Genomic DNA, 23,603 nt, shown 5'->3' with positions numbered 1-23,603 from the left:
TCTCCGAGCTCGGGAGCGGGAGAGGATGAAACAAACTTTGGGAGCCTCCGCCGGGAGCCCGGCCGGCCGCGGGGGAGGTCAGCCTGGCTCCGGGCGCTGACACAGCGCCCTGGAAACTGCAGCAAAGCACAAGTGCTAAGGCGCGTTTAGTCACTTCAGTCGTGTAAAGGCTGTTCTTCAACGTGCGGGAGTCCTCCCCGAAGCCAGGAATTACTCCTGAGCCTTCGCTAGCCAGCTGCAGAGCCTCACCCCCAGGAACACGCTGCAGCGGCCAGCCGCTGATTTTGGGGGGGGGGGGGGTTGCAAGTTGCGAGAATTTTTTTCTCCTTCCACCTCCCTCTCCCCAAATCTCCCCGCTTTCGCTAGCCTGACGCTGCCCGCAAGCCGCCCGACGCCACGCAAGCTGGCAGCCCGGCGCCGAGCGCCGCTGGCCGCGCACCGGGCTGGGCGGCGGGGCCGGGGCTCAGCACGGCGGGTGCGCCCTCCGCCTCCGCCAGCCTGTGGGGCTCGGCTCAGCCCCCCGGGCGCGCAGTCCTGCCCTGGCTGTGACACTCACCTACACGCATGCATGTGTGTTGACGAATTTAGCGGCATGTGTATTTGAACAGATTCCCTAGCAGAGCTCTGCCTCCCGTAGAAGCACAGCCTGCGGGGAAGATGCTGGCAGGTTGCAACCTCAGCAGCTGAACGGTGTCACTAAAACAAACATTGGCGAGGAAATGGCCAGCCCTGCTGCATGGCGAGGCTTGTCTCACACCACTTACCTTGCTCTTCACAGGGCGGGCCACAGGCGCCGGCAGCGGAGGGCAGAGGGCTTGTAACAGTTCACCCATCTGGGACTGGGGTGGGGGGATGAATGGAAAAGGGTTAAACTTTCCGTAAACAGTAATAGGAGGAACTTTCTCAGTTCAATCAGAAATGATAACTCTCGCCTGTGTGCGTGAGAGAAAGGCAGCAGACATACGTGCACACAGACACATGCGCTGCACTTACACATTGACAACTTAGTGCCAAAACGCTCAGGAAGTTGTAGAATAATTTGGTTGTTAAGTATATCCAGTTTTTCAAGGAAGAAAACCAAAAACCTATTGAACTTTCTATCGGACGAGTTGCAGAGGGAACTGCAGATTCCACCGTGTGCATCAGCTTCTTTGGGGGTCACAGTCTATTTCAGAGCGCCAGAACCCGTAATTTTATTAAGCGTAACATTTACAAATATAATGGATAAAATCGATGAGTGTACAGACTCCATCACATGAGACTCAGCTCTAAGCTCGCTCTTCCCGGCAGTTTTAAACCAAGGTACCAATTATTTATAAGTCACATAATTAGATAAACATCACTCCCGAACTTTCCATCAGCTAAGAATGTTTTATATTTCAACAGCGTGCACCGTTTAGTGCCCTTCTTTGTTGTATATCTCCACCGCTCATTTCATTCCCCTACGTGAAAACTCCAGCCGTTTCCCAAGAACACACACAGCCCCCACACCCCCGCCCGGCTCCCAGCTCCGAGCGGGGGCAGCGGGCTGAGCTGATAAAAGCACCATTGAAATTAACCGCCAGTTATGGGAATAGCCAGGGAGGCTCAGTAAAGTTTATTAAACTTGGAACAGCCGCCTCCTGGAAAGCAGCGCGCTTGGGGCTTTAACCTCTCTCCCTGCCGAGCAGCGCGCTGGTGTTCCGCCACTTGTTCCCTGCGAGCCGGGCGGGGGGCGGCGGGGCCCGCAGGGGGCGGCTCGCAGGGGCTCGCTCCTCCGCACCGGCCGGCGGCTTCCCGGGGGCCCCGACCCGCCGGGCGTGCCCCGGCCGCGCGGGAAGGGCTGGGCACCCACGGGTGGGCACCCAGGGGCCGGGGCCTTCGGAGGCAGCGGCGGCCCCGCCGGCCGGGCAGCGGGCTGCCGGGGGAGCAGGCGGCGCGTCCACGGGGGTCGAGTCCGGGCCGGGGGGGGGCGGGCAGCCCCGGCGGCAGGAGCGGGGCAGGGCGGCAGGGCCGCCCCACCTGCCGGCAGCGCGGCCCCAGCAGCCCCGCGGGCTCCGGGCAGCCCCGCAGGCAGCGGCCGGGACCGGGCGCGGCGGCCGCCGCTGCCTCCCGGCCCGGGGAGACGCCTCCGCCCCGGCCAAACGGCCCGGCGGCCCGCGGGAACTGCGCGACAAGTGCTGCCGGTTCCGCCGGGCAGAACAAAGGAGCCGCGGTTTGCCCCGAGCCGGACCAGACCCGTGCGGGTCTGACAAGTTCGTTCTGCGCCGCCGCTACCCCCGGCCGAGAGCGACCGGCCGCTTCCGTGAAACGGCGTTGTCAGTAACCACTGTGCCAGAGTGACAATCCGAGGAGCGAGCAAAAGCCTTTTGCAATATCTACGTAACTTTAGTAGAGCAAAATTATTTCAAAATGCCTACGAATTCCCAAACCTCCGAACACAAATGAATAAAAGTTTTTCTTCGGGCTAAAATCTTTGCCTGAATGTAAATTGTTTGGGTAAGTGAATTTACACAGCAGCAAAGTTTGTTTGTCTTAGTCCAGTAGCTTTGCTTTAACGAACCAGATGTTTTGTCTGTAAATTGTCCAGAGGACTTCCACAGTCCTGACATGTAACGAGCCCCAGAAAATGGGAGCTGGAGCCGCAGCCTCCCCGCGCAGGAGCAGCCGTTCCGGGCACAGCCCGGGGCGCAGGGGCCGCCCAGCCGCCGGGGTTTGCGGCGTTGCTCTCAAGCTGCGGAGACTTGGCCGAATCGATTCGCTTCCGCCCGCGCCTCGCAGCAATCCCCCCCCAACCCCGCTGCCAGGAACGCACCCCCCTCCACAAACAGAGCCCGGGCCGCCACCGCGCCGGGGGACGCGGGCAGCCGCGGGGCGGGGCAGCGCCAGCCGCACCGCACCGCACCGCACGCGCGGCGCTCCGCAGCCGGCCGCGCCGCCAGGTGCCCGCCGGGCGGTGGCGGTGCCCGGTCCGTGCCCCCCGCGGCGCCGGGCGGCAGTGGCGCTCCCCGGCGGCCCCCGCGGAGGGGAAGCCCCCGGCCCCGCTGCGCCCGCCCGCTGCCAACAAGTTCGCGAGCTGAACCCGGGCGGCGAGAGCGGCTCCCGGCCCCGCCGGGCGGCAGCTGCTGCTCCCCCCGCGGAGCGCCGGGCCCCGGCCGCGTCCCCGCCGAGGGGGGACGGGGAGAGGCTCTGTCGCTCTTGGGGTACCTCGGGGCCGGGGGAGGGCTACGGCCCGCCGTGGGCCGGGCTCCCCACCGCCCCGGCAGAGCCCGGGGGCGCCCAGCCCCGCTCGGCCCGGCCCGCGACCCCGGCACTTGCCGCTCTCCAGCGGCTGCACTTCGTGGAGCTGCTGCGTGCTGAGAGAAGATCTATCGTCGCGGTTCAGCCCCGCCGAATTATCACTTCCCCCCCTCCCCGAAAGGACTTAGGGTCTCTGAAGAAACAATCGGGCTCTGCTTTGGAGGAAATAAGCGGTGCCATTCAGAGCTACTGTAGCGGAATGTATTCACTCGGGCAGTAGGAAAATCTTTTATGAAAAATAGTTACAGATCCTGGAACTCCACCATATGTGGCAACAAAAGCTATTGTGTTAGCAGAAGGGGTTTAGCTAATTTTACCTATACAAAGTTTTACTAGCTGCAGGCTTTGGGAACGCCTTTGTGGAGACTGGCAGCGATCCGCAGAGCTGGCTAATTTGAAAGGCGTTTGGAGGATCTCGAAGGGAATGGGATTCCCCCCTTATTGCTCCCATCACCTGAAAGTTTTCATTGCACCGCTAACGCAGCTGTTCCTTTGCTGACCGCCTGCGATTTAACGCAATAAAGATTTTGTTGTGCACAGATACGCTTTTTTTGAGAGGGGAAAAAAAACACCAACCAAACCCAAACCAGAGAACACCGACCGGGAAGAACTACACGAGGTGGGAAGCGGATAAAGCCGAAGCCCGAGCGAAATCCTTCTTCCTCGTCACAGTAACTTATTTCCCAGACGGGTTTTTTTCACTGATTTGCGCACAGTGCCCGCACCAGCACACACAAGTTCCTCTCAGCAAAGTTACCGGTGCACCAGCGGCGCAGCCCCACGGCTGCGGGCACGCTGCGGGCTCCGCAGGGCGGGGGGGCTGAGGCCGCGCCCCAGGCGCGCTGCCTGCGCGCACAGCGCTGCGGGTGCGGGGCTGCCTCGCGCCCCCGGGGCCGATCCCGGGACGGAGCTGTGCAGGCCGGTAGGCCACGGCGTGGCAGGAGGCCAGCGGGCTTAAAAAAAATAAATAAAGCAAAAAAAAAAAAAAAAAAAGCCACAGAGGGTCTGCCGGGCCGTAAATCCTGGCTCCCCGGCGCGCCCAGGCACTACTGTTCAGAGGGGCTCGCTTACATTTATGACGTACGAGCGCGCAGGGCCCGGACGGCGCGGCCCGCGGGCGGGATCCCAGCTGTGCCCTCGCCGGCTCCGCACACGCGGGGGGACGCGGGCGGAGCGCTGGGCTCGGCCCCGCCGCGGCGGGACCCGGCCGGCACCCGGCATCCCCCCCTCCCCGTCCTCCTGCCTGAGAAATTAATAAATTTTAACAACATAAACCCGCCGTTCGGGCGCAGCCGCCCCGCCAGGGCAGCCAGCAGGCCTCGCACCCCAGGAGGCCGAGCGGGCCGGGCCCCCGCACCCCTCCGCGGGCGGCCGTCGGGGCTGCGCCGGGGCTCGGCAGCCGGGCAGGGCGCATCGGCCGGGCCTTGCGCTGGGCAGCGCCGTCCGCGCCCCCGCGGTGGCTCCCGCGGCCCCGGCGCGGCGGGCGGGCGGCGGGCGGGACCGCGCCGGTGCCCCGGGGGGCGAGGGGGAGCCCGGCCGGGGCGGCAGCGGCAGCTCCGGCCCCTCGCTAGTGCCCGGGGTCTGCACCGGCCAGGTCAGCTGAAACGCGGAATCTTAGAAAATGTGACACCGTCATTGATCCCCTCTCTTTGTTCTCGTGTCATCTGCGCACAATGGAGGGAGAGAAATGTGACTTTAAAATTGCAATTAACCAGCTTTAGAGCAGGTTTCCTTCGTGGGGTATTTATTCCTAGCAAGTCTCATTTCTTGCCCGAAAAAGCACTTCTAATTTTAAAATAAAACAGGTGATGTAAAGTACCTTATACCCTTCTGTCATAAGAGTTGCTTAAATTATGACTGGATGTGCCTAAACAGTCATCTTCTAGCTTCCCACCGATTTTGGTCAGGTCTTGAAAGAATGGCAATTTTTTCCCCCCTAACTTTTAAAAGTATTAACTTCCTTTCAAACATTCTTTAACCTTTAATATTTTGTAACTTGATGAAAAGGTCACTTTGTTCAGAGTGGATGCATCTGCTCCATAATTGTTCTAATATCAGGCAGAGCTCCATCCTAACACCACATTCTCTTACGAGGACTTTTTTTTTTTTTTTCTTAATATACTATTGTTAAGGTTACCATGAGTAATTGCTTTAAAGGCAAAGACTTATAGACCAAAGGATGCTTGCACTTTATTTAATTTCACCAACTTCAGATGTTTAGAGCTGTATTCAGCAGATGATGTTAGCTGAGCTCTGAGGAGAATAACCTGAACGGTTTCACCTCTTCCCACTTGTGGGGCCCTGAGGTGGGACCGGCACAGAATAAATAGCTGAAGTTATAGCCCAAGCCGCCTAACAAAATAGCACAAAATACTGAATAATACTGCTTTGAACCGGCGGCAAATTTGAGCCGAGTGTCTCAAAGTACTTTGCAAAGGGCTGTGTCAGAAAGCTGAGATGCAGATGGGTTAAGACGCAAGAGCAGAGTGATGCCAGAGATCCAGAGGCCATTGGACATGGGCGTCACAAGAATCGGCCACGAAAAGCAGTATGGTGATTAAGGTTACTAATCTAACCATATTTTAGACTACTTACTGTGAAGGCAACAGAAGCTTTTCAGGATGTGTAAATCAATATTTCTTATTAGGCGCAATAATATTTTGAATCTTCGTCTTTAGCTAGTTTTGGTACAAAGAACCTGTGTTTGTTCCCATGTGAAAGATTAGGGGATGAGGAGACTCGCTGCCACTCATGGGCTGAGAACGTCCCTCCGAGGGTCAGCTCATGGCCCCCGCGATGTTGGCAAACATATCTTACTCATGACAACGTAGCCGCTTTGCAAGAAGAGTGGTGATACCTGACTGTGCGTCGGAGATCAGAGCAGGAACCTTAAATGAATGCAATTAATCCCTCTAAAATGCAACAGGATTTTCTAATTCTTACTCAATTCAAACATGCAGAGAATATGTTTAATTAAAACTTGGCTATACATTTTTTTAAGGTTTTCTAGAAAACAAAGAAATCATCTAATTATATTGCTTAGTATTCTAATATGGCTTTTTTTTTTTTTTTAATAACACACTTTTCTAGCCAGGCCAGTCCCTTGAGGACCAGTTCCTCATTTATAAGGAAGTCCCCAATGGGAGTTAAAAAGCGGCTATTTTATAAGAAGAAAATATATTCTGAAAGGGGAGCCAGACAAAGATAACCCCACATCACATATATCAGTATGGAGGCTGGAATATGTATTCCAATGATGCAAATCTTCCCTTGCAATAATTTGCTCGTTAGTGTTAACGAAAGCCCAGATATTGATGCCTATGTATTTGTTCTTGTATTTTTCATCACACTAATGCTTTTAAGTTGTTTTTTTTTTAAATTACTTTATTTAATGAATTTAAAGGTCAATCCTCTTCCTTCCCATATGCAAATCCTATTAATAGTAGAGGTTTGATATTAATGGGAGTTAATAGACTAGGTACCCCCTTCACACAGAAACCCCATAAGAGAACAAAATAATCTCAAGAGAATTTCAGTAAATTTATCGCTTCTTTCTCCCCTTTGGGTAATCAAATATCACAGTAACAGTACCTTGGAAGCAGGAGCGACAGCCAGAGATGGGATAAGATGTGGAAGGTACACCAGGGCTCCCCAACTTCCAAGTGCAGGCCTGCAGGGAAGGAAAGGATGCAGCCCCACAGCAGCTGGAGCCCACCACCTCCTCCTGCTCACAGCTGTACAGGCCAGGCAGGACACAAAGAGCCATCACCCAGAGACCCTTCCCCATCCTCCTGGAGAGGGAACAGACAACTTCTGCTCCCTTCAGAGGCCAATGGTCCCCACCTGGGAAACCACAGAAGCTGCTCAGAGAAAAACAGGAGCTGCTGGAGCTGATAAGGGAGTAAGTGAAGTTACTGCCGCTCCCTGTTCTGCCAGTTTTGGAGTTGTCAACTGTTTTGTCACTGCCTTTCTACCTATGTTTGCTATAGCAGGACTCACAGAGTTTTTTTGTTGTTTGTTTGTTGTTTTTTAGTTGTTTTTGTTTTGTTTTTTTAACTACAGCTGTTGGTGTTAAAATAACACTTAGTGCCTGCGGAGGGAGAGGTGGGAAAGGAGAGGAATATACTGCTTGATTTCATCTGCAGTTCCTGTAGGAAAATGCTCCCTGTGCCAACGCGTGAGGAACAATCCTGTCTAGCCTAACTTATGCAATAAAACTATCTGCAGTGTTTTTCAAGCAGATGAATCTGGATACCAAGCTGCAAAGCAGCATTAGTCCAGAGCAGCTTCTTCCTTGGTGAGGAATAAAGAATATCTCCTGCAGCCCCTGGCAAGGCCAGCCCAAGCACGGCTCCTGCAGGTTGGCCTCTATTTCGTTAAGGGCAAGCCGAATTAATGTGATAAAAGAGGTGGAGAAGGGGGTGAGTCATGGCCCACAGAGTGGTGTAACTTTACTTCTCATTGAAGGGCACTAACCCGCTCCCTCTGAAAACCAGGGAATCTTAAACCCGTGTTCCCTGCAGCCTCCCTCCTCATTCTCCCTCCTGAGCTGAAAGCTTTCCCAGGTACCTTTCTCAACCTGCACTCGGCAGGTGCCGTTAGCCTCCTACATTCCCAAGCAGTGCAAGGCCTTTCAGTCACATTTTACAGTATCTGAATGCCCCTCCCAAACCCCCTAACACCTCAGGGTTGTGTAGGGAAACCATTTTTTGTTTCCTTAAATTGAATTTACTTTTCCACTGTTTATATCAAAGGGGGTTTGTTTGTTTGTTTGTTTGTTTTCTCCTTATTTCCTGAACTGGGAAGCTGGTTTTATCGTTTGAAAGGGGTCGTGTATAAAACCCATCACCCTGGAATGCTTTTTGGCTACGCAACCTCTGGGATGCAGAGAGACAGGAGCGACAGCAGTGCGGTGCCCCTAAAGCACATGGGGTTGCTGCTTCGACAGGTAGGTACGTTGAACAGATCCTTTCCGCTCTGCTTGGCTGGGGGATGTTGGAAAGTCCCTCTGAAAGGGTGACTGTGGGCAGCGACAGCCATGGTGATACCCACTGCACCTTCCATCGCCTGGAGGTGCCATTCCTAGCTCTTGGGGCTTAAGTGTCCGTCACCTTGTCTTTCACAGCTTTGATGTGGCCATAGATTTGGCAAGGGAAGGGCTGGAGGGTCGGAAGCATCCGTGTTTCTGAGGGAGCCAGGGCCCTGTTTGCAGCCCTGCAATTTGCGTTATGGGCTGGCACACGCGCAAAGCTCCCGTTGGCTTCTATGCAAATAGGAAAGCACAGAGTTAGGGCTGGTGTCTGAAGTGTGTGACAAAATAAGTCTTATACTGCTTATGTTTCGGGGAGGTGAGTGCCGATGGCTACAAACATTCTGTCTCCCACGAACAGCAAAACTCTGTAATTGTCCAGGTACATCAGAGGCTCAAACATTTCCATTTTTACAAAACGTTAGGTGTAAATTACTCCCACAAACAGGAGCCTGGACTCAGTGGAACAACACAGTTGTCTGTTACAGCAAATCTGGTGTTCCCAGCTTCAAATCTGCTACAGGCGTTCTGGATTTTAATTAATATATTGTTTCATATGTATGAGTATTTCATGGTTGGGGTTTTTTTGTTTGTTTGTTTTCACACACTGCATTTTTAGTTTAAACAAAGTGTATTCTCCGTATTATTCTGCAAAGCAATTGAATAAATATCACAGGCTTTATAGATCTGGTAGCCTTTCCAGTGAACAATAGTCATGCTTCACAGAAAAGGGATAACATCCTAGAGTGCAGCTGATAAGAGCAACAATTTACAAAGCAAGAGATCTGTTATGCAGTGAAAGCTTTATTACCATGACTTGATGTTACATCTACAACACATAAGGGTTAATCATTGCAGCAGTTTGCAGCTGGTTTGTGCTCTCAGGGGAGTCATAGCAATAGACTTCTGCGTGTAAGACAAGGTCAGCGTTGCTCTCCCGGGGTCAGCGGGCCACGTGATAACACAACTCTGAAACTTCGGCTCCGAGGAGACACAGGTGCCAAACCCATTTTGTGGTCTGTTGTAGAGCGCTGCTTGTGGTTTTTATTCTCCTCAATAAAAACACATACATAGCTCTGTGGTATATAATTGGATGGTGAGTTTTCAGAGCTACCCGTCAGCGTGAGTTTTCTGTGGCAGCAGTGGGTTCATGAGTTTGCTGGGTATATGTAACATTTCACGGGAGACTTATTCTTAGTGGACTGAGAAAACAGAGCAGTCTGTGCGGAGTTTAAGGGCCAAATCCTGCATAACTTGTTCAGTCTCATGGTATAAAATGCTCACGTGAGTAAAGTGAGCAGAATTGGACTTTAACATTTTATTAATATTTATCTTCTACTGCTGCAAGACACGACAATAATCAAATAAGAAAAACTTTAATCCTCAAATGTAGCTTTAATCTTCAAATTGGTTAGCTTATCAGAGGGGTAACATTTATTCTCCAAGACAGGCTGCTCAGAATGATCAGCTGAAATAGAAACCTGTAAGTAAAAGGATGTAAGTTTATTGGGCAGTGTTGTCTATATTTATAGTTTCTGCTCAACCCATATTTCTGTTTTTATATGCATGCGTCAAAAATTAATATATGGCAAACTTCACCAACAGTTTTAAGAGATCCTAAAATATAATAAAATCAATAAATGATGTTCTGGCATAAATGTTTCTGTAGCTGAGGGTGGTCAGGTTCAAAGGGCAACATCTGACCATTTCTCTTTCCCACCCTGCTGCGGAGCAAGACCCTCCCCTCAACTTCAAATCACTGGGGAGAGGGTAATTTAAGCTATACTTGATGTACCCTATACATCACTGTCTTCAGGACCAGGTTTAAAATTAAACTCTGATGTACAAAGTTAAACAAAAATGAGATAAAAATTGGCAGGGGTTGAAGAGGGTCAAAGTACACAAAGTAGTCAAAACAGAAGGTAGACTATTGCTTCTTTTGATTTATGTTATTCTGGGCACTAAAAAAAAATAAAATTATAGCTTTCATGGAGACTTTTTTCATTGAGAATAACGCATTCCTAATTTGTTTTCTATAGACTTACAGGGCATTTGCTGTGGGAGATGGAAGCATTTATTTATTTCTTTATTTTGGCAGGGGCAAAATATCACCAACTGTTGGCAGAATATTCAAATTATCATTAGATGCAACTTTGTCACTCAACAGCAAGTGAAAGAGAGTAGTATTTTACCTTCCGTTAGTGATTACCTTACAATGCACACATCTATAAGCTTATACGCATATAGAGTTTCGCTTTTGAGCAACTTTTAAAAACAAACAATGTGCTACAGTTACCTTTGGTAGCAGAAAGAGTTCGGTGAAGGGTTCCTTTTGCATGTTACACATGCACATAATGCAGTTACCCTCCAGAAATTCAGTACAGGAAGGATGCCAAACAGCAGATTCTTTTGAAACCAATTCAAGAAAATCCTTGCAGGAAGTTAATCTTTTATGATGCAGTCAACTTTTCCACAGATTGCCATTTACATGGTTAGTGTGTGGACTGCAGGCAAAATAATTTGGAATCATAATCTTTATTTTCTAGAATATGATAATGAAATCAACTAATATCCACTGGAATCAAATGAATTTCTCTGTGCTACTCCAGTGGGAGGAATAAAAGGGTTCTGCTGGCTAAACCGCCAGTTACATGGAAGGCGACTCATGCACGCTGTCACTAGAGCAGGTCACATGTAACAAAGAGCTGAGCAACCTGCTAGTTGGTCGGGAAATTATAATCCAAAATTTTCCTACTCTTTGTCCATTACACTTTGGGAATCAGGAGAACTATGAATTAAGGAGACAGTCACAAAGGTCACAAGGAAATGCTGCAGTATTCACAAAAGATGTAAACACTGTCAGAGCTGTAGGATCTCAGAGTGAAGGTTCAGAGAGAATACAGGAGCCACTCTGAGGCTAGTAGCTGCAAAGAAATACGGTGAAGAACAAAAAGATATGAAAAATTTAAAAAGAGAGTACCAGCTGTTAGAAATACATGTAACCCTTTAAAATCATGCGGTTAGTACGGGTGATGTCTTTTGCCGATTTATCCATGCACCAGTTACGAGTTCTTCCTTAGGAGTGGTGTGTGGCACAGAAAACTAACTGGTCGATTCCTTCTTGCACCAAGCAGCTGATTATGGGTAACCGATTCGTTTTACAGATGTTGAAGAGTGCTGCTGTACACACTCATCCAAGACTAAGATGCATCAGGGGTGCCTAAGCGTGCTTGCTCAGTAAGGGCCTAATTCAGAGCTCATCAAACCAGAGAGATCTCCGCTGACTGCACAGGGTTCTGGATGAGGCCGCTTCCATCTGCCTCATTGGGAGAGACAGCTCCATTTCGGTGCTGCTGTGAGACGCAGTTCTCTCCAATGCCTTATGCTGTCCGTTTTTAGTGTGTAGTATTTTTTTAGTCAAATTTACCCATCAACAAATTCTCTGAACCATTTACTAATGACGTTTCCACAGCTCCTGTTTTTACCAAGGAAAAGCAGTCTTACCACAACTTTCTTCCAGGTGGGTTCAGATTTAAATTACCTTGCTCAAGAACTTGCAAAGATACTGTGCTCTGAGCAACAGTAAAGAACTGAGTCTATAATTTAATAACCCCCCTCTGAGTAATTAGTATTCACTCAATGAAATTCAGGGTTTGCAGAGGTCCAGTCAAAGGCCTAAGCACCATTTAAGCCCAGCTTATTCCTCAAGGCACCTCTGAACTGAATTGGGCCCCATTTTATTAAATTATAATAGAAAGACTGCCATGTCAAGTATGCTGATGCTGAAAGACCCAACCTCACAAGACCTCACACAGATAAGTAATCATCACTTATGCTAATAGCACATTTGACTTCCGTGGGATGACACATGAGAATGGACTACTTACTTGACTAAGATTAGTAAGAACAGGCATGTTACACAGAACAAATGACTTATAAATATCCAGCTGCAGCAAAGTGCTGACTCCCATCAGTGAGTGTTGTGAGGGTGAATGAAGGGCAGGATATGATCTTTAGAAACCTCGCTGAATACTGTTATTGAATTGGTGACAATTTTGCAGATTTCTAACCTGTAATAAACCTCAGCTTTGCCTCCTCAGTGACACGCTCCTCTCCACTGTCTGTTCTGCTTTCCTTTCCTTTTACCATAATCCAACAATCCTTTTTTTTTAAAGCTTTTTTTTTTTTTTTTTTTTTACCTTCCTCTTTAATGTTTGCAAACAAATGTTGTGTTTTTGAAAGGTATTTAAGCAACAGGCACAAAGCCACAAATGCTCCTATTTGACTGCAGAGCAGAATGCCTGGTAGCATCTCCACATTGCCCTGCCAATGTTCCTCCTCTCCGCTCTGCTGGGATCAGCGCAGTCTCTACGCTCATTTAGTCTTTGGCTTCTCCCTTCAAAGCTGACAAAAAGGGCATCATACAGCATATACCATTCCAGCGGTTTTGTCTGATAAAATGCCTAACTGTTAGGCCTCTGTTTAATATAATTTTGTTTCATACTGGTCACAGAAACAATCAGATTTTGGCCCTTATGCTCTGTAATGCCTTGGAACTGGCAATCTAGAAAGGAAAAAAAAATCTTTATGTCTAATCTGACTCAGTTTCACTTATTTGTTCTTGAATGCCTTGTGGTCCAGTTTTCATTCCCTGTTTTGTTTCCACTAATGTAAGAAGTATTTTCTTGCAATTAAGAACAGTTGGCCTCCCTGGTTTTCCTATGTTGATCAGACTTTTAAAACTGATTTCTGCACCACCACCACCCCCCCACCCCCCCCTTCTTTTACCACTGGCTGGAGAAGCTTTATCTGAAAGTAATATAGTAGTAGTGACTACTGATGACTGGCTTCTAAGGATTTTATCAATCGAGAATTAATTTGTTCCTGAGACCTGGAGAAACCATGAATGGTGAAAAATATTTCTGGCACACATAGTTACTGGTTTAAATTTGTATCCAACAGCAAAATCCCAAATACTATAACCTATTTAGAAAGGGACCCTTAAATCCAGTTTTTGTTTGACCTGTATCATCGGGAACCACATAAACATCACGAAGTTAAAGAATGTAAGGGTTATAACATTAGTAGTATCCTTACATGAGTATTTTCCTATTTCTTGGGGGTTTCTAGCTGAGCTGTGACAATTGCTCTGTGTGTGTGCTCACGCCTGCCTGTGCGTTTTGCCAATCACCTAAGTGAAATAAAAGTGCCCTAATTTCTGCAACTTTGCTTTCATTGCACTATAAAGCACTAAAAGCAGAAACAGTTTCCTGAAGAACTCCTCCGTAGCAGGCCCTTGAACAAGATGACTGTTTCTAATAAGCAACAGCTGTCGTTGTGGTTTTACTAGTCAAATGATTCATGTCTTTTGCTCAGAAATGATAAGTGGAACAAATGTTTACTTAGATATGTAACAGAGGAACAATTGAAAAATAGTAGACTGTCAAATAGAAATATTTTCCTGTTATCTGATCCTTGACAATTAGTCTGAACTGGTTTTTAGTCAAAAGGCAATGTTACAGCGGTGCAGTTCGAATGGTGAAGAGTTTAGCTCACAGAGTTCTGCAAACCAAATTCACCAGGCTGGCTTCTAAATGTGGTAGAGCAGCAGATTCGAGGGGGACACCAGCACCTCTGTGCAAACTGCTACCCCCACCCTCATTCCTGGCAGCCTCCCCTCCTATCTTTAGCCATCTTTGAAAGGCAGACGGCGAGCTTACCATCTCTGCTTGTTTCTGCTATGTCTTCAGGGAATCTCAAAGTGCTTCTCTGGGCTTGGTCTTGAGTGAATGTCCTCTGCTAGCTACCGCTTCCCCATGATTTTCCAGGGTCTCCCGGGAGAAGCAGGTTAAATGAGAAAAAGTATTCTAATGCAGGAGATTCCAGGCTCTGTTCAAGGACAAAACAATTACATTACCCTTTGGGTGTCGGGAAGGAGAACCTAACAGACCCTTGATGTATCTCTGCTGAGCCTGGAAGCTGCTGCAGTCAGAGAGATTTGACACCACTGTGGCATCGCAGGGCTAGAGGTAAATTTTTGTTAAGTGCTAGGGGAAACAGTGTAGGCTAACTTTTATGAGCCTAAGGCGGCAGCATCAAAAAAATAGCATCTTCTGCCTTTGACTCAGGGGCTGGGAGACAAACAAACATGGAGAAGGCCAAGGGAACCTTGGGATGCTCAGAGTGCAAATGATACCAGTATACATCTATAACGTATTTGAACTTACATGGATGCCTGCTGGTAGAACAGGGTTTAAATCCACCTTTATTTTGCATGGATTCTGGACTTTGCTGCTTTTCCAGAACTCTCTCTTCAGTACCTCTGTGTGACACTGTGCTGCATTGCATGGAAAGACTGTCAGGGCTTCAGTTTCCCATCTGTACAATGGGGGTAATATTTCCCTTCTCCCAGCCTTTATTTAGCTTACAAGGCTCCTGGGACTAGAATTCTTTTATTGTGTGTTTCTGTATCGTCTCCGTACAACAAGGCCCTGATCTCAGCTGAAGCCTGTAAGTATCACTGAAATATAAATAGATAATAATAAAAAGATGATTTTGACACAAAATGGAATTTTATATTCTGGAGAGTGAAATAAAATATGTACTAAAGTCTACTAAATTGTAACCATGAGATCAAATGATAAAATTCTTCTGGCAACAAAGAGTTGACACAAATTTGTGAGATTAAACTGAACCAACTCAATGGAGGCTTGTTCTGGTGGTTTATTCATATAAAGTATATGAAAAAAAATAAGTGAGATGATCAAATTACCCTCACAGCATGGATTTTGACATGGATGTAGACTAACTGAGTCACCGGAGGACTGAGCAGGTGCGTTGTTCTAATTATACCCTCAGTCTTGTGAGGAAGGAGCAAACTTCCCGGTTGCTTCCCTGGTGGAGATAAGGTGTTACCAGCCATCAGCAAACGAGAGGGGAGAGCAAGGACAAGGCACCTGATGGGAGAAAGAGGAGGAAAAGAGGAGGCAAAGAGAGCATATTCATAATGCTACTCATCTTTTTAAAATGTATACACATATCTACTCTGAGCTGTTTGGATGCCACTTCTGGTCCTCATTTCTTGTGTCTCTGAGTAACCCTTCCTTATGGCGAAGCACACGAGATTCTTTTTTAACATTTTCTTTTTTATGGTCATGTAGTGAGATATCTGGCTAAATATAACGATTTATTTGTTTACTAATTAATCAACAAGAGGCACACTAGGAGTTACAATCCAAATAGTCCCCCACACAGGTTTTTATCACCATATACTATACCCCTAGGGAAATACACATCTTTTTTTCAGGAGCGTAAATGGACATTTCTATAAATTGCAACTACTTGGGTGCATGTAATATGCAATATTATTCATCTTTGTATTCCAGGTGAATCCAGACTAGACTACCAGCCTCTAGGGGAGTCTGCTTCGTATAATTATCAGTATTCAAAGAATGATTGTAGATGTTGTAGCTTAACAGCAGGTGAATGGTCCTTATCTGAATATTAAATAAAGTGCAACTGGATTTCTAGGTTATCTCTGGCTAAATGTTTGCAAAGTCATTAGTGAAAGCATGCAGCTATAATCCCAACCACTCTTCTTCTTACAAAGGATTTCCACTTTTGTTTTTAATTCCTTTGCAGGATGAATTGTTCATCTCCCCTTCCTATACACACAATCTTGTCCCTTGGTTGGACTACCAGAAACATCAAGGAAGCTGCCTTGTAAGTAGTACCTACACTCCTTTTTTCTCTCTCTCTCTCTTTTTTAATCCTAAGCAACAAAAGAAACCTAGGGAAGAGTGACAAAGAGAAAGATTTATTATTTCCTCTAAGGACTATCAAAGCTCTGAGTGTTGGGAAAAGGCTCTTCAGTAAACTGCTCCTTTGTCCTCTCAAGTTCTGGGAACTTTAGCTCTATATTCAGTTTCCTTATTGCATGATCTGAGAGAGAGGCTTTATGTATTTATTTAGTAAAAATCTTTTATTACTATTTTAAAATGGGGGATTTAATATACTTGAACACTGTTTTAATAGCTTGATAGTGGATGCTATGTGAACACAGTAGATAGTAGTTACAAGAAAATTAATAGCGACAAAGAAAAAGAACAAAAACACCCCTGCTGAGCAGAAGGGAACAGTCCAGATCCAGCACAGGAAAATTACTGGAGATAAAGGAAGAAGAATTACCGTGGGACTATACAACATAAGGTTTTTGAGACACAACTCGTGTTTCAATCCCTAGATGTGAAAAGCACAGTGATCCTGCTAGAGAGCCATTTTGAAGAGGAATTTTCAAGACAGCCTTACTCTACAACATGGTAGCTAGGCTAGGACATCAGCTGCGTCCTTTACCAGGCACCAAAACAACTTTACACCCACTGAGGTCTGGACCATCACTGGCAAAGCATGTTATCAAAATGACTGCAAATATTTTATTTTAATTGAATATTAAAATAATTGAATATTATTTAACTGAATACTAATAAAAGCAAACACACACCCACCCCAAAATGGAGGCATCACTACAGTAAGCCATATACTATTTATTTTTACATGGGTCCCCATTTATTTTGAGCTGTGGCACATGCTGAGCTTTCAGCATGGCATAGGCTATCATTTTTAGTTTTCAAGCACTGTATCTCTCATTGCTGCTGTTTCAGGCTTTTGCAGACTCAGGCAGATGCTACCACACCTGTCTACAAGGCTTTCTGCTTGTCTTTGCAGAAGTACAGAGTAGAAACATTTATTCAAAAAGGGAGGAGGGAAGAGTGCTGAGCACAATTCTGTGTTTAGCTCTGAATTATCCAGCAAACCATGCAGTCTTGGGGACTAGGAAATACAAGGGACTCTGCTTTTACATGCCAAAGTCCCGTCTCTTTCAGCAACAAGAAATAGGGAGAGCTTTTTCTAGCACATGAGCACTTCTATGTATTTTTACTTCAAATTATGTAAGAATGTAAAAGTCATAAGTTTTGGAAGTGCACTGGTTCACACTCTCCTGTCAAGAAATGAGTATACTGTAGCTCTGTAACTAATGGCTTTGTTCCTTGGGACAACTTCGGTGGAGAGTGCTGCGTGCTCATTCTGGGCTTTGTACCTATGCGACGGTTGCCAGCAACGTAGGAAACAGAGCCTAGAGGCATGTGATTTTTTTCTAGTCCCATATTCCTAATTATATTTATATGAAAGTGAACCGCACAATAATTACAATGTCAATTTTGGTATTCCTGTTTTCATAATGTTAAAAAGCTAAAAAAGAAACTGAATAAGCAGCGTTTTTTGATTGTATTTGTCGTTGTGATGATCTTTTGCTAAAGGGAAGGGCTTTCGCACATTTATGCAGAGGCCTTTAGTTACCGTTTGGGGACTCCCTGATAGAGGACCAGAAGTACCCTATTTCGACCAGAACAAACTACAGAAGTTAACAGCTGTTTTATATTTGGCATTTTTATATGTATTTTAAATAAAGAAAATGTAAAAAGGTTCAGCCAAAACTGTTCTACATGGTTCAGAACCCAAATTCTCATTCCTGCTCAAGTGTGAGTCACCTGCTGTCACTAGGATTAGTTCCGACTTATCTGTAAACATGTCCATTTTCTAGTGATGCTTTTTAGCAATACCTGACCTCAAGTTATTTGTATTAGTTTCTATATTTATAATCTCTCAAAGCACTTAACACACCTCCTGATTTAAAAATAAGCCCTCTAACAGGCTATCTGCACTTAGAAGCCAATGGCCACATCCCAATCCATCTGAAGCTGGTGGAAATTTTGACGTTTATTTCAATGGTAAAATCATAACCATAATTTGGTCGAAGTGTACAGTAAAGAGGAAGATGATTTGCTTAGGACTTTGTCCCTGTCATCAGCCACATGCTGGCTGATGTAAGAATGAAATTTGGACCTGTACACAGAGGCTGGATGCCCTTGTTCAGCTAGGCTAAGCAGTGGGGCAGGAATGTGATGGGAGAGCAAAAAGCCAGTTAAGTTTTACAGAACCTGAGAATCTCTCATGTCTCTGTATCATATCCTCAAAATAATTTAAAAAAGCAGTGATTTTATCCAGCATGTGGCTCTTGTGAAGCTGATTGACTGAGGTTGGACATTGTGGCCTTTATTTATAACTTTCATCAGTTTCAGAGACAATATTTGCATGCAGGGAGACTGAACAGAACAGCCAGAATACATGCTAGCTGTAATCTGAGGCTGAGGTACGTGCTTTCCATCATAGATGTGCACTCTTGACTATCGCCCCAGCCGGAGCTGCCAGGCACACAAGAGGACAGCTTTCTGAGACATGGTCAATGGCTTTACCTGAGGTGATCTTGTGGTTTTGGTCTCCTGAGCAGATCTGTGCTTTGGCAGAGCTTTTAAGTATGTACAGACTAAAACACCTCCAGCAATGCAGACCTAATTTTAAGCATTATGGTAAATACTGTAGTACATATTTTACAATTGTGTAATATTTCTGTTAGGAATGTGTTTGTTTCTAAGTCTATAGTACGTATTTGCCTGTCAGATTTCTGACAGAAGACGACAGTGAGGATACAACGTGTGCTCTAGCTGCTTGGTTCTGGTCCAGGAGTGAGAAGCAGTAACACCGCCTTTTCAGCTCCCCTTGTGCAGGGATCCTGATCAGCATGGACCTGGTCCTCTGCCACCCCTGCCCCGCCTCTCAGCTGGTCGCCTGTGATGGAGGTTTGGGTAGGAAATGCGGTGAGGGTGGACTGACTATTTTCTGGGTTTACAACCCACCAGCCAGCCCAGCAGGGCCACAGTCAATCCCTACAAACTGCAGCAATTCTCATAACCCAGCGGAGTGAGCCCTGACCTCAAGCCCTGAACCGCTGGTGCTCCCTTGACTGCTGTCGAGTACATGCCCAGATGCTTACAGCCCTCAGCCTTTTCAACAAAGTCAGCAAGAGGCCCAGAGCAGGTAAATTACTGTTAGCCATAGAAACATTCCTATATAGGAGAGGGTGTGAGTTATGCAAATATCTACTCTATAAATCTGTTATGTGACTTGGGAGAAAAACAAAAAGCCACTTAAAAATTTGCCCCAAATTTGGCTAGAGTATAGTTTTGTTAGTTCAAAGAAGTGGAACTAACTTTATTGTTATTTGTGTTTGGATCAAAGAAAATTATGAAAATAAACATTAGACAGAATGATAATCAACACTGGAAAAGAAATGTTTACAAAAGATTTTCTTCTGTGTTCTCTTACCAGCATTAATAATATTTTCTTTTTCTAAAGTTTTCTTGCTTCCTTCAAAGAGATTGATTTCAGTAGAAAGAACAAACATATGCAAATAAACTGAATGATGTTATACCCCCTGCCCCTATCCCCCCAAACTGCATCAGATAATTCCATATTGTTAGTCTGCATTACATTTTTATCAGTTTTTTGTCTTAATCAGATATGAAGCTCTTGCAGTACATCTCTAGAACTGGGCTGTGACCCTGATGTGACTCTACAGCACAGAAGCAGCCTTAACCCTGCTGTAATCTAATAGTTCAAATTTAACGGATTTGTTTTTTTCAGTGGAAATAATGGCTTCCTGTCACAAAACAGAGCCACAGATTACATATCTGATAAATGGCTTTGGCATGATTTTTTCATGTAACACACAATTAATAGTGCTTTCCATGGCTTTGGCATGATTTTTTCATGTAACACACAATTAATAGTGCTTTCCATAAAATTCATGATTTAAGGATTTGGTAAAAGCATTAATAAGTTCATTACTATACATTTTCTTAATTTTTTCCCCTACATTTCTGCTGGTGCCATAAAAACAAATAATACTTTGCTTAGAAAGAGCTCACCTATGCTTTCCAGTGTTAATTTAGCCTCAAAACACTATACTGAAATTATTGCCACTGAGTGCTGATGTATTTTTTCACAAGGCATATAATTATAATTGATAACCCAAAATGTAAATAGGGTAATTTTGATTTTATAAACTGCCACCCTTACAGATAGTGAAAATTTCCACATTATAGCTATAATTGTTTTTTGTCATGCCATAATCCCCTAAACATTATCAACTAATTAATAGCTGAACAATACATAAGGAGATATACAGGTCTTCTATGGATAGTATTGCATATTTTGAAGGAGTTTATTATCTTTAGTTTGGTTTTGAAATCACAGTTCTGAATTGCTCATGCTGCCTTCACTGCTTCTCTTCAGCCCACCCATCCACCAGCCTTACACTGCTTCATGTTTCTAACTCCTAGAATTTACAATGAGGTAATCAGCACCTTGTAGTTCATTGGCATGAATGCTGGTCAGATGGCCTGTATTTTATTAACAGAAATAGGGTCACAAGTCAAATACATGCTCGGGGTCAGTGAGCAAATACAAAAGAAGATCAGAGGAACAAAAAAATGTGACTGGAGGGGTAAAATCCTACTGGGGGTTAATCGAGCAGAAATGCATCAAAGAATGTAAACTACCCTTTCTTTTGTTATTCATCGTACAGGACATAGTTCCTATGTCCTGCTGATTCCACTTAGATAGAGCATCATCTCCAGAATACTATCTTTTAGTGATCTCTTGGTGCAGAACCTTACTGAAGAACTTCCAATAAAACTGCTACTTCCTGCTATTACTACTAAAACAATAACAACAATAATAAGAATTAAAAACCCCTAGTACAAATGTATAAATTACAAAGACTTGCTCGACCTAATATTGTACTATGCAGACTGCCTATAAAAAATCAGAGAAAAATAGCAATCAGTGTCACTTTTCTGGGATTCTCTTCTGCCTTCAAGGTGAAAAGACTGGACCAAGAATTAACTTCACAATTGTACTGATTTAGCTCCAGCTTGCAAAGCAAATGAATTAATAAAAATATTTCTGAAGAGATGGTATTGTACTGATATAGTTTTAGTTTTTCTAAGAAAGTCTGTCCTTTCAAAAGACAACAACAAAAAAAGGAGCTCACATCCCTGATCTGTGCAGTAAGTGCTGGACTTGGTAGGGCCCAAATGGCAGCAGTCAAGAAAAATCATAGGGTACTTACCAAGCAGCAGCTGATTTTCTCTTCTGATACATATTCATCGCTCTTTCTATGACAAGAAGCAGAATATTCTGCCTTATTTGAACTATGCACATTTGTCTAATTCTTTAAAATCCCAGCAGTTGAAAGACTCCCTTTTCATCAATTTCCATTTATTATGCTTGTAGCTACATATTGTAATGTGAATTCTTCTATCTATGTATACTGCACATCTATAGATTTTATGTTTTCACACACCACATGAAAAGCATATTTCAAAACTATTGCATTATCTTGTGCCAGAATAATATTTCCATGGGAATGCAGACACATTATCAAAAGTACAGTATGAAGCAAGGAAGTGAGAGTCAGGAAGGAAGGAATCCTTAGTTCTATGACTACGTGCCACTGACTTACTGGGCAATGTTCATAAGGTCTCCGAATCTTATTTTGGCATACTTTATATATAAAATAAGCAGTATGTCCTTCTGCAAGGCTGAAATAAATGTTAACTGGTCCAGTCATGCTCTTTGAGAGCAAAACTGGGGTTTCTGTCCTTAACAAGATGAGCCAAACCATGTTCAGAGACTGTGAATCTTTATGTTCCAAAGAAAGAGACTATATAGATGAAAATTCCGTGGCCAGATACAAACTGTGGTAGACTACTGAAGGATTAATGTGAAACAAAATACTGTAAATGTAAGTGTTCCTTGAACTGAAATCGAAGGCTTCCTTAATTACCTATCCAACTATCTACATGTTTTCCCATAAAATTTGTTTTCACACATTACATACATCCTTCAGGAATACATGTATTTGATCCTGCATCTTTTAGAAAAGTATATATCTAACATATATACTGTCCCTTGAGTTTAAAACTAAGTATGCACTTAAGGGTCTTGCTGGATTGGCCTGCAGAGCATTTTGCAGGATTGAACCTTCACAGGACCATGTCCAGGATTTTCCTCCTCTTTGAAGAAAGTGTTCTGTGACAGTGTGTACACATTGTGTCTGACCTAAGATCAGCAGCCAAGTTGTGGCCACTCACAGGATTTTCTTTACAGAACTGATCTTAAAAATGGAAATGTTTCTCTCCTCCAGCTATACTGGCAGACCGTATTTACCCAGAGATCCAGAAGTGCAAGACCTTGTAGCTTTTACACAACTTGCTTGTAAGTTAGTTGGTTGGAAATCACACATTTCAGAAACATTTTCTGAAGGACAGGACCATATTTTCTGCCCTTAAAAGTGTTTAATGTTGCATGTTCATGACATATTTTAGTATTACTTAATTTAAAGGGTTTTTAGAAAATCCAGAGTGGCTTTAGACATGCTTATAAAATAATAATAGGTATTTAATACACGAAAATCCTATACAAAAAAGAAAAACTCTTTTAACTACATTGTCATGCAATTAATGTATTTTTAAAAAGCCATGAGCTAGAAGTGTCTTTCCAAGGTTTACGTTTCAGCCATTTGAGTCCTTTCTATGGAATAGAGTCCACTGAAACACAACCTACTGAAGTCTTTCTGCTAACTTAGTGTAGAAGCATTACTTAGAAGAGTTAACTTTTTAATAATGTGGTCAAAATATTTTGAGACATATCACTTCATGAAATATAATTAATTACTTTTGCATCTCTATTAGGTGGAGGAGACATACTATATACACTTTGGACAGCAATGCTGAGATGTATTGAGGTTTGCATAATGCCAACATGCTGTATTACTACTTACAGGCTTGTGAAAAAGAATTTTACTACGGTCACGACATATACATTGAGCTCATCTAGTAAATTGATCACAAATAAAAAGAAAGGAATATTTTTGATCTGCAAAGATGGGCAAAAAGTAAACCTGCTCATCTTAACTCTGCGTTAGGGAAAAAAAAAAAAAGAACTTAGATCTATCATATTGCAGAGCTGCTTGCATTTCAATGGCAATCTATCAATTCTTTAATAGTCAAAGCTCCCAAGTAGTAAAAGCTTCTTAGACTTCCTAATCTAATAGCCATTATTTTAAATTTTTCTTTTGTATGACTTATTGTTCAGAAGCAAGAAAGGAACATAATTTCTTAGGAATTCTCTCTTTTATAAGAACTGATGAAACGGAGTCCAATGCTACGAATTTTGTTCTTCCTCATGCTGGTGTAAAAACAGTGCAGAATCCCACCTTAATGTATCTTACCATTTCTTACCTAATCTATATAGATAGCACTGTGTATCAGCAGCAGGACTGTCTTAAGGTCAGGATATAGCAGCACCACGCCTTAAGGGAACACTTTCTTCT

General features: G+C 44.8%; 1 protein-coding gene across 1 annotated transcript in view; it reads left to right on the top strand.

Annotated features, from left to right (window-relative positions):
• Positions 1-2,608: 2,608 nt before the first annotated feature.
• The window catches only part of LOC308072969 (uncharacterized protein), a gene marked incomplete at its 5' end in the record, with an annotated part of 45,948 nt that continues 24,953 nt past the window's right edge, over positions 2,609-23,603 (top strand). The window contains 2 exons of the mRNA XM_080410612.1: positions 2,609-3,480; positions 3,996-18,626. Of these exons, the coding sequence (XP_080266738.1) occupies positions 2,609-3,480; positions 3,996-5,079 (1,956 nt within the window). The 3' untranslated portion in view covers positions 5,080-18,626. The remainder of the gene's footprint in view (positions 3,481-3,995; positions 18,627-23,603) is intronic.

This window comes from Falco punctatus (genome assembly GCF_963210335.1).
Source record: "Falco punctatus genome assembly, chromosome: 14".
NCBI lineage: Eukaryota > Metazoa > Chordata > Aves > Falconiformes > Falconidae > Falco > Falco punctatus.
The sequence above is the reverse complement of the archived record's forward strand: the minus strand, read 5'-3'. Positions and strand labels throughout refer to the sequence as shown.